This window comes from Symphalangus syndactylus, chromosome 16 (assembly GCF_028878055.3).
Source record: "Symphalangus syndactylus isolate Jambi chromosome 16, NHGRI_mSymSyn1-v2.1_pri, whole genome shotgun sequence".
NCBI classification, from domain to species: Eukaryota; Metazoa; Chordata; class Mammalia; order Primates; family Hylobatidae; genus Symphalangus; species Symphalangus syndactylus.
Genome location: NC_072438.2, coordinates 96801815 through 96820491, shown reverse-complemented (window position 1 = coordinate 96820491; position 18677 = coordinate 96801815). Strand labels below are relative to the sequence as shown.

Sequence of the window (18677 nt, the reverse complement as noted above, 5' to 3'; positions counted from 1 at the left end):
GAACATACACAATTAGAGCTATTTATGACAGATCTACAGCCAGTATCATACTGAATGGGCAAAAGCTGGAAGCATTCCCTTTGAAAACTGGCAGAAGGCAAGGACGCCCTCTCTCACCACTCCTATTCAACATAGTATTGGAAGTTCTGGCCAGGCCAATCAGGCCAGAGAAAGAAATAAATAGGAAGAGAGGAAGTCAAACTGTCTTTTCAGACGACGTGATCGTATATTTAGAAAACCCCATCGTCTCAGCCCAACCACTCCTTAAGCTGATAAGCAACTTCAGCAAAGTCTCAGGATACAAAATCAATGTGCAAAAATCACAAGCATTCCTATATATCAATAATAGGCAAGCATAGAGCTAAATCATGTGTGAACTCCCATTCATAATTGCTACAAAGAGAATAAAATACCTAGTAATAAAACTTACAAGGGATGTGAAGGACCTCTTTAAGGAGAACTACAAACCACTGCTCAAGGAAAAAGGACACAAATGGAAAAACATTTCATGCACATGGATAGGAAGAATCAATATCGTGAAAATAACCATACTGCCCAAAGTAATTTATAGATTCAATGCTATTTCCATCAAGCTACCACTGACTTTCTTCACAGAATTAGAAAAATCTACTTTAAATTTCATATGGAGCCAAAAAAAAGCCCATATAGCCAAGACAGTTGTAAGCAAAAAGAACAAAGCTGGAAGTGTCGCAGTAGACTTCAAACTATACTAAAAGGCTACAGAAACCAAAACAGCATGATATGGGTGCCAAAACAGACATATAGACCAATGGAACAGAACAGAGACCTCAGAAATAACACCACACATCTACAACCATCATCATGATCTTCGACAAACCTGATAAAAACAAGCAATGGGGAAAGGATTCCCTATTTATTAAATGGTGCTGGTTAAACTGGCTAGCCGTATGCACAAAACTGAAATTGGAACCCTTCCTTACACCTTATACAAAAATTAACTAAAGATGGATTAAAGACTTAAATGTAAAACCCAAAACCATAAAAACCCTAAAAGAAAAACTAGGCAATACCATTCAGGACATAGGCATGGGCAAAGACTTCATGACTAAAACGCCAAAAGCAATTGCAACAAAAGCCTGAATTGACAAATGGGATCTAATTAAACTAAAGAGCTTCTGCACAGCAAAAGAAACTACCATCAGAATGAACAGGCATCCTACAGAATGGGGGAAATTTTTTGCAATCTGTCCATCTGACAAGGTCCAATATCCAGAATCTCCAAGGAATGTAAACAAATTTACAAGAAAAAAACAACCCTATCAAAAAGTGAGCAAAGGATATGAACAGACACTTCTCAAAAGAAGACATTTATGTGGCCAACAAACATGAACAAAAGCTCATCATTCACTGGTTATTAGAGAAACGCAAATCAAAACCACTATGAGGTACCATCTCATGCCAGTTAGGATGGTGATCATTAAAAAGTCAGGAAACAACAGATGTTGGTGAGGCTGTGGAGAAATAGGAATGCTTTTACACTGTTGGTGGGAGTGTAAATTAGTTCAAGCATTGTGGAAGACGGTGTGGTGATTCTCAAGGGTCTAGAACCAGAAATACCATTTGACCCAGCAATCTCACTAGTGGGTATATACCCAAAGAATTATAAATCATTCTACTGTAAAGACTTAATGCACACATATGTTTATTGCAGCACTATTTACAATAGCAAAGACTTGGAACCAACCCAAATGCCCATCAGTGATAGACTGGATAAAGAAAATGTGGCACATAATATACCATGGAATACTATGCAGCCATAAAAATGAGTTATGTCCTTTGCAGGGACATGGGTGAAGCCGGAAGCCATCATTCTCAGCAAACTAACACAGGAACAGAAAACCAAGCACTGCATGTTCTCACTGATAAGTGGGAGTTGAACAGTGAGAACACATGGACACAGGGGAACATCACACACCGGGGCCTGTCGGGGCGTGGGGAGTAAGGGGAGGGAGAGCATTAGGACAAATACCTGTGGGACTTAAAACCTAGATGATGGGTTGATAGGTGCAGCAAACCATCATGGCACATGTATACCTATGTAACAAACCTGTACGTTCTTCATGTGTATCCCAGAACTTGAAAGCTCTCTTAATTTTGACCTGACTTCTCCATCTGCAGCATGTATTCTTTGCCCCTGGGGAATATAAAACAAGCGTGATCCAATTTCTGCATTATAGCCCTTAGATACTTTGAAGATAATTATGACTTTTAAGTATCTTTGGATTTTTCTTTTTTTTTTTTTTTTGAGACGGAGTCTGGCTGTGTCACCCAGGCTGGAATGCAGTGGCGCAATCTCGGCTCACTGCAAGCTCCGCCTCCCGGGTTCGCACCATTCTCTTGCCTCACCCTCCCGAGTAGCTGGGTCTACAGGCGCCCGGCTAATTTTTGTATTTTTAGTAGAGACGGGGTTTCATCATGTTAGCCAGGATGGTCTCGATCTCCTGACCTCGTGATCTACCCGCCTCGGCCTCCCAAAGTGCTGGGATTACAGGCATGAGCCACTGCGCCTGGCCGGATTTTTCTTAATTAAAACTCACAGATAGCATCATTTGAAATAAGGTTAGTGTTTGAGAATCGGTTATATAAGTCAGTCTAAAAATAGATCACAGTAGGAAATACCCTGTGAATTTTGTTGCTGTATCGGCAAATTTGCATTCCTCCTCTGTGGGTACTTTGCATGCAAGTATAGCAACATTGCTCTAAGTAAATAAAATGGTTCTAGACAAAAACCTGGTCACAAAATAGACACCAGATTTCACTGGAAATAACCAATAATGCACTTGGAGATAAGTTACCAAACAAGAGGGTAGGAGAACCAAATGATTGCCAAAGACTGTACGAATCAGAAGAGATACATCAGAAGATAAGCGGAGGCACAGAAGTGGAAATGAAACTATGCCATGTGGTGTACAGGTTCAAAACTTTTGCTGAATTCCTCAGTTCAAGATACCCTCAAGAACAATTTCCATTCTAGCTGTGGAGCACTAAGGAACACAGGAGGGTCAGTGATGGCATTCCCCATAGTTAGGTGACATCCGTATATCTGGAAATGCTGATTTCAGTAGCAACTTCTCCTATGAATTCAAGAAAAAATGCTCATGCTTTTGATTCATTCTAAATTGTGAAATCTTTTTGAGAGTTAAAATTAGATGTTTTAAGGTGTAAATAAATATGTTATCCTAGATAATCTGTGGAATTTTCAAAACTGGTTTTTTTTAAGTCACACTTTAAAATACGGTGATTTTTTTGTTCTTGTTTTACTGGTTGTGTTTCTGTATTGGTTAATCTGGAGAGGAAATAAGCGTGAAGATTGTGTTTTTTGTGGTCAGCAGCCTCATACGACAGCGGAAGCAGCCTCTTTGCATTTATAGAGGAGGGTCAGCTGTACCTGTGATTTATCTTGCTGTCTTCTCCAGTGTCTCTTCTAACTAGTGTTTATCTTCAGGGGTTACCAAATTTGGCTGGCCATCCAAACTGCCAGAGAAGCTTTTTAAAAATCACAGATTGTCAGGCTCCATCTTCTGAGGTTCTGATAGTATTAGAGTAGTGTCTGCAAAGCTCTGTAGGCTAATGAAATAATGGGTTCAGAAGAGAATGATTGCGATAAATAAAATAGTATACACAGTCATTCACTGCATAACAATGTTTTCATCAGCAGTGGAGCACATACCAGAAGGTGATCTCAGAAGATGATAATACCTTGTTTTCCTGTACCCTTTCTATGTTTAGATACACAAATGCTTACCGAAGTGTTAGAGTTGCCTCCAGTATTCGGTACAGGAACATGCTGTACAGATTTGTAGCCTGTGAGTAGGCTACACCATATAGCCTAGGTGTCTAGTGGCTGCTCCATCTGTGTTTGTGAAAGTGTATTCTAGGATAATGTTTGTCCAAGGACAGAATCTCCTAAAAGATGGATTTCTTAAAATGTGGTCTCCTGGCTAAGCGACCTGTGACTGTACTTTACCTTTCATTTAGATGTCACAAAACTCTTTTAAAGAAAACTATTTAAGATTATATACTTTCAAATATGTACCTTAAAATATGCGAATTAAGAATATGTTAATAGTTTATTTAAAAAGAAGGATGTGTAATTGTAGGGAGAAAATATGGCTTGTAATTTTGTTCAAATCAAGTCTAGTTTATTCTTTGAATCTAAAATTCTGGGTGTTGAGAGCCAAATAATTTATGACTAATAATATGTATTATTTAATACATACGTTCATAAGTAATATATGCACTTATACAATTAAGAGTGATATACAATTATATGTTATAGAGAATAAGAATAATTTGTAATTAACATAATATATAATTGACAGTACCATGTACTAAAATGCTTATAAACATATAAAAGCAGTTCAGATGGATAATTAGCATAATGTCGACGTAGGAGCAAAGTCAGGGAGAATAAGCCCTTCTCAGGTCTGCTGATGAGGTCGTGTGCATGAGCAAGGTGGGTGTGGGAAGGCTGGAGCACAGCCTAGTGGGCTGCCACGTGTGCACAGGTGCGCCAGCGCAGGAGAGGAGCAGCAGAGCCCGGTCCTGCCTGTGCTTTTCGTGCCGTGGCACTATACACAAGAGATGGGACTCAGAGCCAGGCAGTTGCTGGGTGACAAGGACAGTAGTGTGGGCTGAGGGCAAGGGGTGAAAGTGAGGCCTGCTGTTCAGGCCTGGCAGATTTCTCAGAGGTGACACACCCCCACTCCCCAACACACACAAACACATACACACACACACACACACACACACACACACACACACTCATCTGGATTGGGAGTTTGAATTGTTCCTAAGGAGAAACTGTTAGTGAACTTTCTTGCCATTTCCAAATCTGACCTTGACTGAAAAATTGGGTAAAAAATCAAGTTGGTAGGCTGTGATTTAATAATGTTAAGTCACACTAATCTTCATAAAATAAAGGAATTGTCCTTAATCTTTTTTTGTTGTTTTTTGAGACGGAGTTTCGCTCTTGTTGCCCAGGCTGGAGTGCAATGGCGTGATCTCGGCTCACTGCAACCTCCACCTCCCAGGTTCAAGCGATTCTCCTGTCTCAGCCTCCCGAGTAGCTGGGATTACAGGCATGCGCCACCATGCCCGGCTAATTTTTTGTAGTTTTTTTTTAGTAGAGACAGAGTTTCTCCATGTTGGTCAGGCTGGTCTCGAACTCCCGGCCTCAGGTGATCCTCCTGCCTTGGCCTTCTGAAGTGCTGGGATTACAGGCGTGAGCCACCGTGCCTGGCCTCTGTCTATTCTTAATTCAAAATTTGCACATCCTATTAATGAGATTTTTACTCCATGGACAGTAAAACAAGCTTTATATCAGTGAGACTTGTGGTATGTAATGTTGGATTCAGGTGTGAGCATTGCTAACAGCAAATGGTCACAGGATTAGTACAAGGGGTTTACTCCAACCTACCTTAATGATAAACTATTAAAGAGTATTTTGTGGAATGCTGGAATTGCTCTAGAGTCACAGAAATGTGGTGGAGAATAGAAACTAATCTCACTGCAGTGCTCAGTTCTTGCCAGAGCTGAGGCCGAGAAAGATTAAACCCTTGTCTGAGGCCATCCAGTGGAAAGGTAGCAAAGTTGGAACACAAATTTGCCTACCACTGGATTCAGTGGAGTGTAAATCTGTAGAAGACCACCTTTCTGCCCCAAAGAGCTTATAAAATCCTGAATAATTTGCCCCTCCTGGTATTAACTGGAACCTAGAGCTAGAAAAACACTGTGTCACATGTCAGGTTTCTGCAGGTCAGACTGAAGTAGCCATTATTCAGTGATTTCTATCTGTTCTCTTTGCAAATCTGTCAGCTTTCCTTTGAAATTGTGTCAGCTCACCATTCCTTTGCAAACTTGCCTCCAAAATCTTAAATGAAACCTGCTGTCTTTATCTTCTAATGAGTGTTTATTGGAAGGGTTTGCCCTGTAGACTTACTTTCTGTGCAGGCCTCAGCTCTCCTGGGGCTCCCTTGACAGTGCTGGGGATTGCCTTGTCCTGGACATTGAGATTAGCTCCACTTTCTTATTTGTATTCTAATACGGCTAGATGGCCCTGGGCGTCCTCACATACCTTCTGTGCGGAGCTCTTCCTCCATCATAGCCAATCTGTCATCTCTGTCAGGTCATCGTATATTGAGTCTTTTTCCCCAAATCATCTACTAGACTCATGATTTCCTCTTATTTTACTCCTTAGCTCTATTAATTTAAATCGCTTATAAAACTGAATTTCATTAAGCGCTTTTAATTGAAAGAAAGGGAGCCCTTATAACATGATTATATATTTCCTGGGAACGCATGCACATCCCATGATTGAATAAATACCATAGCTGTGTTAGATGCACATCCCTTTCTCTGCTATTAGTCGTACATTTAATATCCATGGTCGATTGTTTCAGAGGACAGATCCAGTGGTATGCTGGTAGCAGTTTAATCTAATTGCAAAGAGATAGTTGAAAGTGGTCAGTGACCTGAAATTTCTGATTTCTGAAGTAAATTACTTTTCAATTTCCTAGGCTCTCTAGAAATTATTCAGATATTTACAATGTCATCTTAAATTGGGAGTTATCCTGATATTCTTTGATCAGTAATTATTTACTGAGCACCTGCTGTGTATCACAATATTCAGGCTGCAAGTACCTAGCACTAAGTTAGTTCCTGTAGAGGATACAAAGTAATAAAAGTTACTTAAGCGCCCCATGCCTCAGCTTCTCCACATTTAAAATAGAGATGAAACTCATGTACTGGATTCACATATAGACCTGTGGGACATCTGTAGTATTGAGACAGAATGTGAACACAGAACGCTGAGCATACAATATGATACTGTTGTAAAAGCATATCCAAGATATGTTCCGCAGTCCTCCTACTTAGGAGTCAAAAGAAGATGAGGATTTGCCTGGATGGAGGGAACAGGATTCCACTTTGAAGCAAGTTGTCATCCATAGGAGAGCTCCTGGAGTAAGGGAAGGCTGCAAGTGTAGGGGAATGGGGGGAATGATGCCATCCTGCTTGCTTTAGCCTTTAGTGAATTTGGTTGCCCTGTGATTTTGATCCTTGGATCTTTGGTTCTCATACCTGTTAGTTATTATTGAGAACTCTCAAAGAACTTTCGTTACTCCAGGTTACATCTATCTGTATTTACTGTTAGTAATTAAAAACTGAGAAATTGTTTATTCATTTAAAATGAACAGTAATGAACCCATAAATGATGTTTTTCATGAAAGGTAACTATATTTCCAAAACAAAAAATAATGAGAATCGCATTGCCTTGTTGCAGACCTTTGTACTGTCTGGTTTGATAGCAGATGGCTGATTTTTCATTATCTGTTCTGCATTCATTCTCGTGTGTTTTTCATATTCGTAAGACTGAATATATGAAGAAAACCCATTCTCATACAAATACATAGTTGATGGAGGGCAGAATCTTTTATTAGCCTTTTCAAATACAGATTTTTTTTTTTTGATGCTACAATAAAACTCAACAAGTAGTAATTTCTTAAAGGTTACTTGAAGTGTGAAATTTGAAATGCTGTCAGTGAGCTTTTTGTACCTTGTTACACTAAAATCCACTGAGCTAGCTTAAATGTTGAAGGGATCCTTTTGCCCACTTATGGTTTTGTAACCTGCATAATTCACTTGGAAAATAATTGACATAGATCTTCGAAATGCCAACAATACCCAAAAATCACATTTAATGTCACCAATCTCATCACAGAAAAGTCTGAAATATTATAAAGCTGTCAAGCTCAGGATAGCTGATGAAAATTGTTCCAAACTTTTAATTTTGCTTAAAAGCTCAGATGTTATTGACCACGAGGATAAAGTTCATTTAAGTTACAGGTTCACTTTGTTTATTGTTGAAAAAAATTCGCGTTGTTCCAGTTAGCCGTAGTTGGTCAGTTCTTTCAATCAAAGGTGGTGTCCTATGAGAAAAAAGCGCCTAATTTCACTCACAAGACAAACAATTGGATAAGTGCATTTCTTCACAACAACCAGCCTACTCAGTGTATGGGGGAGTGCTTCCTGTGCCGTCTACAGCATGTTACAGACTTCTGTGCTTAGGGGTCCAGGTTTAGTGAGAGTAATTGTGACTAAGTAAAATTGGCTTTTTGACTGTGAGCACCTGGCAATGGAGAATAACTCCCATTTAGTGAGGTGCCACTGTCTTGACTTGCACTCACAGTCCAGTAGTTTGATCTGCTGTGGCTTTTGCACCATCAGACCACATGTCAGCACTGGAAGGAAGGCACTTCTTAGCATTGTTGTGAAGTAGTTTGACTTAGAGGACTCTAAGGTTTCTGCAGACTACACTTGAGAATTACTGCTCTGTGGTATAATAGCAGTTGCCAAAGTGTCAGACCAAAAATACGTATTTTGGTGGGACCATAGTCTTATCTTTGATCTATTAACAGAAGTCAGGCGTTTCACATTGACCCTACTGAAACCATTCTTTCTTCTAAATTCTATTCCATTGTAACTTGAAAAGCAACACATTGTATATCATCTGGTATAGGTGATGCAAGAAGAAATGATGAGGCATTTTGATCACCCTCTTGTAAGAGAAATGGACCTTTAAATTCTTAGGAAAAGTTAATGAACATTTAACTGGACTGTTTACATTTTGTTTTGTTTCCCCTAGGTCGTTTAGGCCAATTGGGTTTGAAAGAAGGATTTCCATCTGCTGTGAAAAATATTAGTTCGGTTATCGGTATGTTTATACAGCATGCTCACGATGAAGGTAAAACTTACATCTATTCAAATTACTTTTAAGTAACTTGTGTTTCTCATAGTTAAACCTTTTTTGGGGTCCTTACTGTGTGCTGTGCTCTGTGTTTCGCTTGCTGCCTCATAGATTAGGGAATATTTGCAAAACATTCAGCATTAATACTGGAATGTGTGTGTGGATTTTGTGGTGGTATTTGATTACTTAAATGAAAGTCGTTGGCCCTGTTGGGTGCTGCTTTCCTAAGGAAGAATAAACTCTCTTCTCTTCCTGCGGCTAACATTCTGCCTCTAGAACTCTACTGTGTGATCCATGCAGCTAACATTCTGCCTTCTAGAACCCTGTACTGTGTGATCCCTGCGGCTAACATTCTGCCTCTAAAACTCTGTACTGTGTGATCCCTGCGGCTAACATTCTGCCTCTAGAACTCTGTACTGTGTGATCCCTGACAAGTGACTTAACCTGGCTTTCTGCGAGGCCTCCTGGGTGGAGCTGTGTCTTGATGGAATGAAATCCGTGATGCACAGTGAGATGCCAGGTGTCACAGAGTACTTAGCATCATCAGGAGAGAGCTTGGAAACCTGGAAACCTTGTGAGCAAGGCTTCGTAGTGGGGATTTCTGTTATCATTTACATATTGCATAGCATGTAATTTTATCTCTTGTGGGAGAAGCTTAACTCAAAGTACCTCTTAGAAGGGATGAATCTAGTTTTTATTTTGAATATTGTATAATCAAGGAATAATACAGTTAAGCAACATGCCATCAGAAATGCACAAAGTTACATTTTAAATACTGCATAACACCCAAGATGATCTTAACATGGTAGGTTCTTTGTCTTCAGCTTTCAGTGGAAGACTGTACATTGAGCTTAATGAGAACAGTGTTTTTCATTAAGCTGCTTTCTCTGAAACACCTTCTTTAACTTTAGGATAGCCGCTGAAGTGGTGCACATTTCTTCCATATTACAGTGTACTTTTTACAATTGAGGTTGTATATTGACATAAAAGAAACTAGCCAGAATAGTGGCTGATGAGTTGTCTTGCCAGCAGATGCAGTTTTACTCTGATACTAGAGTGAGTGTAACCTAGAAGCTGTGGTAATCCTCGTCCCCGTGAGGGAGAAGGAGGAGCTGATTTGGGGGCCTGCTATAGATTAGACCTTGTGCATGGCACTGCCCCACAGCCTAACGGGATCCCCAAGACAGCCATCTGAGTAGATGGCATTGTCCTTCTTGTATACAGGAGGAAACCAAAGCTCAGAGAGAAGAGTGATTTGCTGAAGGTGAGGCTAGGAAGTGCCATCCCTGCTATTTGCCCAGGTCTGTCCCTCTCCAGAGCTAGCTCTTTAAATAGTGCCACATGCTCTTATTTATTAAAATTCTTTTTAACCTCTTGTGTTTCTCTTACTATTAAATTTTTTTATTTGTTTGAGTCATGGCCTTACTGTGTACCCCGTGCTCTATGCTTTCTCATTGCTTATAATTTATGGGGGGGAGTAATTTTAAGAGCTGCAGTTCTGCCTGCTTTTCAGCATTAATGTTTGAATGTGTGGGCTTTTGTATTATTTGAAATAGTTCTAGTTTGCCCTGCTGGAGAAAACTGAGATACACATTGAGTATATTTTATTGGAAATGCTTGGGACCGGAAGTGTTTTAGACTTCACATTTCCTTGGATTTTGAAGTATTTCCTTTATATTGACGAGTTGAGCATCCCTAATCAGAAAATCAGAATGCTCCCTGAGTATTCCCTTTGTGTGGGTCATGTTGGTGCTCCAAAAGTTTCAGCTTCGGAGCATTTTGGATTTCAGATTTTTGGAGTAGGAATACAGTACAACCTCCAATTTTAACTCCTAAATTGTTTAACCTAAATTATTTAAGTAAATTAAATTTTAACTAAGTTAAATTTTAATAACTCTGAAATAAACTTATCTTAAAAGAGAATTGTGATAATATACTGTAATGTATAACATAGCTATAATCCAGAATCATACACTATACTGTAGTTTTTGAAAGTATGGTATGGTACAAAAACAGTTTTTCACTATATCTCATTTTATTATGTTTTTTTCATTTCCAAAGTCCATTTATAAATGCTTCCCGTGGATATCTCATAGAGTCATATGTTTAATGAATGTTTTAGGATCACATTTTATTAAAACTTAAATATGGGAGTGTGATCCTTCCAGAACTGTTTTGGGAAGTTCAGTGGTGGCCATGGCTGACTGGGATCTTTGAGGCCCTCTCCCTTTTACAAACACACAAGCAGTCCTCAGAACACTGCTGGGGCCAGGAAACTACAGACAGCTACTCTCTGGCTTTTCTTCTTTTTTATTTGTGGACAGATCTTAAATGAATTTTTTTATTGTGGGTTTTTTTTATATTTAATTTTCATTGCTGACAGAAAGCATTCTGTATTTGAATAGTATTCCAGTAGGTTACATCACTAAAATTTTGAATATTTTCTTGTTTTATGACTAATTTGAAATTTCTTTTCAGATATACCATGGGGTATACAGTTAGCAGCCGTGTATGCTCTTTGTGACTTGAGTCCCAGCAATCCAGCAGAAATTTCCAAGATCCTGGAAGCTTGGCGGAGAGAGGCCTCCAAAAGCGTTCCGTCTGCGATTGTCAGCTGCCTAGAGGAAGTCAGTGCCCTGAGCACAGAGGAGCTTGGCTGACCCGGGATGCCACTGAGGCTTGAGAAGTGCCTTGACACATTTTGAACACAAATAGTTTGGTCAGCTTTCAGAATACAAAGGGAGGTTTAAAAACGAAAGACATAAAATAGATAAAACAGACCAGAGGCTCTCCTTATTGTTTGGCAAGGAGACAGGAGAAACAAGCAGTTGCATAGTCGTTTTTCCCTAAATCTCATACATTTCACTTAAGGCTGTTGTGATCTGTGACGTATGGGTTATATTATTGTGTCTTTGTCAAACAACAAAAACTTGAACTTAGCCCTTTTTTTGCTGCAGAAAGTGTCCTTTTAGTGGCTTCTTAAAATTGAGTGGCATTTTATAATGAACTTCCCAATATAAAAACACGATTTGGTTCCTGAGCTGCTGTTGTTGGACTTGTGCTCCAGTGAGTGACTAGGAAAAAATAAATTGGCAAACACCTAGAGTTTTCTGCTATCTTAGCTGGAAATGAGCTGCAAAAGTTTTTCTCAAGATGTAGTGCGTAATTATCAACATGGAGAGCCCTTAGCAGAAACCCACTTTAATGCGTTTTCTTCATATCCCTAAAGTTCCTTAAAAACATTTGACAATGTATCAGGAAGAGGAGAACTGAAGAGTAGAAGTTCCCTTGCAGATTTTTTTATCAGTGACATGTAATGAGCAATTCACAGATGAGCGCAGGCAGAGCTCTGTGTGCCGTGTACATATGGACCGTGCTATGATGTGTCTCACATTGGATGATATTCCACTTTGGGAATTTTAGTATTTGTATATAGAAAATGGGTTTAATAACTCACCATGGTTTTGATTTGTCTTATATTCGTTATTTCTTAAAACTCTTGTATGTGTTTTTATAATAAAAAAATAAAAGTAAGCCATGGATATTACTGTTCTGATTATTAGAGTGAAACTGGGTGTTACTTCTGCTCTACCAAGGGTGAAGAAGACATCTAACCAAAGATAGAAGAAAATGGTCATTCCTAAGGAGACCTGCCTTCTGGTGAGAGAAACATTGCATTGCCAGTACTTACCCGGCTTTGAGTGTTTACGGAGATGCTCTTTAGTGATACCAGATGCCAGATAATTAAGTGCTTACAGGCCCTCATGATTGGATTTTTTGTTCAATTACAATTGCTGCCCTTTAACAATTGCATTTGGCAACAATTGTGTTACTCCTTCCTTAAGTAATTATAACAGGCGTAACTGAAATTTTTAAATCACTTGGTTGTCCTTTCGGAAGCTTTGTGTTGATAGTCATTCTTACTACCAATGTGTTGAACATACTCTCTCTGCCAGGTGCCTTGCTGGGAGGAGCTAGTCCCATGGCATTTGGGTAGAGGAAAATCCTAAACGAGTGGTCACCCAGTATATACAACAATCATAAGTTGGGGAAATAGCAACAAAGAAAACCTGGAGCTTTGCATATAGAGTAGCAGGGTAGATGCCTTTTTCCATGTTGTGGTCAAAGAGGATCTCTGAGGAGGTAACATTACAAGGACCTGGATGGGGGGACCCAGACTTGAAAGCAGGCAGGAGGAATGTCCCTGCTGGGGCAGCCCTGCAAGGCAACAATCCCATGAGTGCCAGAAGGAGTCTGCTGGAGCCAAAATTCCTGTCGCGTGTCCATGAGATCAGGTTTCATAATTGCCAGTCACTCAAGACAGCTGGGAGCACTTTCATGCTGAGTGGCATCCGAGGCTCCAGGAAGATTGAGCAGAGGTGTCACATGCGATAGTTCACCGGGGCTGTTGTGAGGAAAAGGGATGTGAGAAGGGCAAGAGGTGAAGTGGAGAGACCTGTTAGGAGGCGACTGCAACAGGTGGAGCTGGGAACTGACGGTGGTGAGGGTGCAGATGATAAAGGGCAGATGGACTTCACATCTATTGGGGTAGAATTGATGCTGTGTTCATGAAGTCTCGGGGAAGAATCAGGGAAGATGCCCAGGTTACTGAGTTGAGCACCTGGAGTTGGGGATAGATGCACAGGTTTAGGAATTACAGGTGGTAGGAATCACAACTCGAGCTTTCCATTTAGGACATGGGAACCATAAGACCTCCAAGTGGAGGTGGCAGGGAACCTTTACAGGAAAAACTCTATAGAAGGGATGTGACAGAGCTTTGGAAGTTGATAGCATATGGAGACTACTTAAAGCTCTGTGTGTATTTCTGCGTTCACCTAGGGAGAAAAATAACTTCCCCCCAGTCCGTCCTATAATTTGAAGTGCCACGGAAGCGGGAGAAGACGAAGGACCGGGCAGGAGGTGGTGTGGGAGGAACCCTGTCGGTCATTCATTGTCCAGGCACTTGGCTACCGATGTGGCTGGAAGCTGCAAGGTCAGGTGAGGTGAGTGACCTTGGTGAGCATCTTCCACATAGTGATGGGCTTGGAATGGGTGGCACAAGGAGTGGGAAGTGTGGAAGAGAGAAGAGCAGGGCGTGGTCCACTGAGTTTGTGGAAATTGTGCTTAGTGAGTGGATTTGTCAGGTGGTTCAAACGTGTTAAACCTCAGCAGTCGTATGTGTTTTTAATTAGTGGAGAGGAGGTGCACTGTTGTTTATTAGCACCGGTGCTAACTTTTGCTTGCCATACTTGTTCCTTGAGTTTACTCGGCAGCATCCACTCCATATGAACTGATGATGATAAATAGGCTTGAAGTTGCCCATGGTACTGTGTTATCCCCAGAGAGTGGAAAGGTTTTAAGCTGTTACTAATTTCTAGTACTGAAACAGAACATTATTGTAACGTTTTATTACTTGAACCAAAAAACCAAAACTGTCAACACAAAAATAAATGAACACTTTTCAGCCTGGAGTTAGATGAGGCTTTCAACTGGTGCTTGGTGGCTCAAGCTGGTTCCCCTGCAGCTTGATAAGCCTTTCAGTGCAGAGGTAAGCAGGAGACACTGAACCAGGCTGCGCCGGGCAACGGCAGAGATTCTCGGAGCGTCCGCACGTGATGGTATTTGTGCGGGAAGCCAGGGCAGCAGAGAAGAGGGTGAGAATGGTCAACAGAGTGTGGACAGAGCACGAGATGATTACACACTTCAGAGTGTCATTTTTCACAGAGAGCACTCTGTTACATTGTTTAATTTGTTTTTTAAAATAGGATGTGGCAGTATAATTCAGCAAGTTCAATATTTAAGGAACATGAAATAGAAATAAATTCATACCTGGGCATGGAAAGAACTGCACTGTAGCCATTAGAGGGCACTGTAGACTCACCTATGAATAAACCATCCGGAAGAGAAAGGGAACCTTAACTGGAGAGGTCGTCTGGGTGCAGAATTTTGCGCTCTGAGAGCCTTTATATCAGGGAAGCATTTCCATTCATGTTTGTGGTGTTCCTTGCACTTCCTAGGGCCATTATCAATAAGTAAATGGGGAAAATGTGTGGATAGAATAACATGTAAAATTCGTGTTTAAGAGCATATTTCAAAAAAGAAAAAAGCAAATACTTAAGTGCTTTGATCAAAAAACAAGAAAGGAAAGGAAGGAAGGGAGAAGAAAAGAAAGAGAAAAAGAAGAAAGAAGAAGGAAGGAAGGAAGGAAGGAGAAAGAAGAAAGAAAAGCAAGTGGCCAGGTGAGTAATTGGTAGTGGCAGTGAAGTGAATGGCAGGTTGTGTCACTCTCCTCTGATGAACTGGTGGGCAAAGAAACTAGTCAATGAAGTCATCCTGCCCACGTTTAACATTACTTTTCTCAAACATCCCTGACACATTATCTTGTGTAGAACCATATTACAAAGAATTTGTAGTGTGAATAGAGCTCACACCTGTAAATCTAATCAACCACCCTCATTCAGACTTAGGATGCAACAATGTTTCAATGAGGGTGTTTTAAAAATTTAGGAGAAAGTTGAAAAACTCAGATCTATAAACTTGTAAATGCTTTCCTCTCTTGCTTGCTTCCATCTACCTGACGCTTTCTCAAAGAAATTGAGTGCATAATTGTGAAACAAGAAGTTCATTTTCTTGCCCCTCTAAGGGGAATTTTGAGGAATTAAAGCGCCCTCACTGTATTGCAGTCAGTTTGTTTTGCACAACTAAATAGGTTCTGATGACAGAGGCAAAAACAGAAGTGTGAGTGAAGAGCCATAAAAATGATATAATTCAGTATTTTATGAAAATGAATGCTTTTGCTTGCTTTCATGAAGAACTTTGTGTTTTTGTGAAGGACGTTAGTACCTTGGAATGCCTTGGCTCAGGCCACCTTGCCTTCCAAAAGCGCACACAAGATGTGTCTCATCAGGGTGTCAAGGTGCCAGCGTTCACCCTGGAGCCCAGCCCTCATCAGCCACTCTCTAATTGCACCTTCCGCGGGGCCCGTCGGCAGTAGGGAGCCTAAATCACACCTGGCTTCTTAGGACTGGAGATTCTAGAGCTTCACCCAAAACCCCTGAGTTTGAAACTCCGGGGGTGCCTCCCGGTGACATGGATGCCCCCAGCAGTTGGGTAGACACTGCCCAGTAAGTACTCGGAGCATTGCGGCCTGCTCTGTTCTGCACCCGAGGTCTGCCCACCCTCTCCCTGCCTGAGCGGCCTCTGCCTTCTCAGCTGCTTTCTGTCTTCAGAGGGTCAAAGCTCTGGTCTCTAGATGGCTTTTCCCACTGTCCCATCCCTTGATCCATTTCCATGGAAATTTGGAAAGAGGAGAAGGTAAGCTGTTCACTGCCTTCCACTACCTTGAACTGAATCCAGTCCCTAGCTGGTTTTGTTTTTAATTTTTCCCATAGTCTTTAAGAATATTACTTTTTCCTTAACAGTCATCAATTGCTGCTCTGAGATAACCTCACCCTAAATTACGAGTACACAACTGAAACACAAACTCAAAAGGGAAGGCGAGGAGCTGAGAATGTAAACCCTCAACTACCAGACCTTCCACAGCCATAAACGGACCCTCCTAGGTATTGTTTTTCTGTGTTAATTATTGTTATACTATATTCATTTTAATAGTTTCACTTGTAATGCAAGATATACTATTCTTGAAGAGCCTCCTCTTACTTGTGTATTGTTGTATGCATATAGCAAATTAAACATTGAAACGGGTCGACACTGAAATGTCCTCTCCCTATCGCCCAGGCACTGTTCTCCCGGGGATGCACTGACTGGCGGGTCTTTGGCTGCCCTCGCAGAGAAGCCTGGGCAGATGGAGGTCTCAGGGCTGGGGACACCGCCTTCGTAGCCCCGCCCCGGCGGCCCCGCCCGTAGCCTGAGGCCCTGAGGCCCAGCAGCTCCGCCCCCGCAGCCCCGCCTCTGCAATCCTGGTCCCTGAGGTTCCGAACCCGCAGCTCAGGCTCAGCCTCCGCAGCGCAGTCTCTGCAGCCCCGCCCCCGCAGCCCCACCTCCGAACCCGCAGTCCCGCCTCCGAACCCGCAGTCCCGCTTGCGTCTCTGCAGCCCCGCCCCGCAGCCCTGCCCGCAGGTGCCTAACAGTGACCTCGCGGTGCTGCACTCCCTGCGCGTTGGTCACTTCCAGTCGTCGCAGAGGTGGATAAAACTTGAGGTGCCTCCTTCTGCCCTCTTCAGCTACTTCTTCTTGCCAGTGCATACTCGGGCCCTGTGCGTGCGCTTCCACTGGGGAGGTTGTCCCCTGGGGCGAAGGGCCGAGGCCCCCGTGGGCTTCAGGTTACTTGGGGAAGCTCGTGACCCTTGGAAGCGAAGCTGCTGGGAAGGCTGCGGGAAGGCTCCCTGGCGCGGGACTTAAGATTTGGGATGCAGGAGCTTCCTCTAGGGGCGCGCCTCCTCGCTCGCCGCCAGGGACCTGGCGCTGTCAGGCCTGAGGCCCCTGTGCCCCAGATCCCCCACGGCGGCTGTGCTGGAACCCCACACTTGCTGGACGTGTGTGCCGGGATCCCTGAGTCCAAGCCAACGCCAGCGAGATTCTTAAAACTATCCTTGATAAAAATGTAGCAAAATCTCAAATAAAGTAAATATTTTGATTTTTGAATAATAGTCACATTTAGAATGTTGCAACAGTTTTGTAAGAAAATAACACCTAGAAATGTTTCAGGAGTTGGAGTTCAGAGGCAAAAGCATGTTTGTGATGAGGTAACCTGAGTCTCTGTGTCTTCGCATCCTGCTGTGCCCCGCCATGTTTTGAAGGAGGGCTGCAGAGTCACTGACCCTGTGGGATGGCCAAACTGCACATGCCCAGCGCTCTGCCCACCCCAGGGCACCTCTCCCAGCTGCCAAGGAACCTGCTCCCACCCTGACCACTCGCAGATAATCCAAGACTCACTATGTCTTAATGGAAAACCACAGTCACATTGGCAAATGTTTGGACAACCCAGATGTGACCTCCAGAAAGCAGAGCCCCGCGCACCCCCTGCGCAGGAAGACTTGGCTGTGCGTGTGAAAGTGTGCAGCTGTGAGGAGAAAGCCCTTCCTGGCCTGTTGCCCTGTATTTTTCAGACCACTACTTTTCCTTTGGTGAAAAAAAAAAAAAGTCTCTGCAGGAAGATGATAGAGTCCTTTATTAAAAGGCATTTAGCCTACAGGAATGTCTTCTGCTAAATGAGGTTCTCTGTCAGCCCTACAGCTGCCTCAGACATAAAAGGGTGGATGGGGAAGGCTCCAGGGGAGCACGTGATCCTGAGCCACCCAGCCATTCCCGGACGCGCCCATTAGTCACTCAGAGGCTGCTCATAAGCTTCTGCTTTGAAATCAACCCTCGTGTCCTGGGAAGAAGGGGAAATGGTCTACAAGGGGGAAGTACCTACAAATTGTAGGATGTTTACTTAACCCAGGGCCTTGTTAGCGTGGAAACACATCTGTAAATGCAGAATTGAGCTCACAATGCCCTGGCAGCAGCGATGCTCTTTAGAGCTGTGTCACCGTGTTCCAGGAGACATGTGTTCACCAAGGAGGAGAAAACCAAACAGGACCCTGTCCCTACCTTAAAATGCAAAAGTTCTTAATGAAACATAATGAGCTTCTCTTGTAGGTCATTCTCTAGAATGCCAATTATATATTTATTCTTCCTGCTTGATAAAGGGGAAACGTATTCTGTTGTCCAGGAGAGCCATCCGCACTGTGGTGGCTGCACCTTCAAGGAAGGAGGAAAATTGTGACTTACAGTCGAAGCAGAGGGTTCCAACAACTTTTCTTCTGAATTTCTGTAACTGAGGGCCATCCTTTATTTGCATATTGAAAATCTGTTTGTGAAGTCTGCAGTGGAGCAGAAAATAGAATTTTTAAAGCACTCTCTCCCGACCTTTTCTATTTCGTATTTT

General features: G+C 42.2%; 1 protein-coding gene across 2 annotated transcripts in view; it reads left to right on the top strand.

Moving 5' to 3' along the window:
* The window catches only part of ICE1 (interactor of little elongation complex ELL subunit 1), a 67523-nt gene extending 55201 nt beyond the window's left edge, over positions 1 to 12322 (top strand). For both annotated transcript variants that reach the window (XM_055246724.2, XM_055246723.2), the window contains exons 18-19: positions 8687 to 8785; positions 11267 to 12322. In XM_055246724.2, the coding sequence (XP_055102699.1) occupies positions 8687 to 8785; positions 11267 to 11448 (281 nt within the window). In that variant the 3' untranslated portion in view covers positions 11449 to 12322. The remainder of the gene's footprint in view (positions 1 to 8686; positions 8786 to 11266) is intronic.
* The last annotated feature ends 6355 nt before the right edge of the window (positions 12323 to 18677 follow it).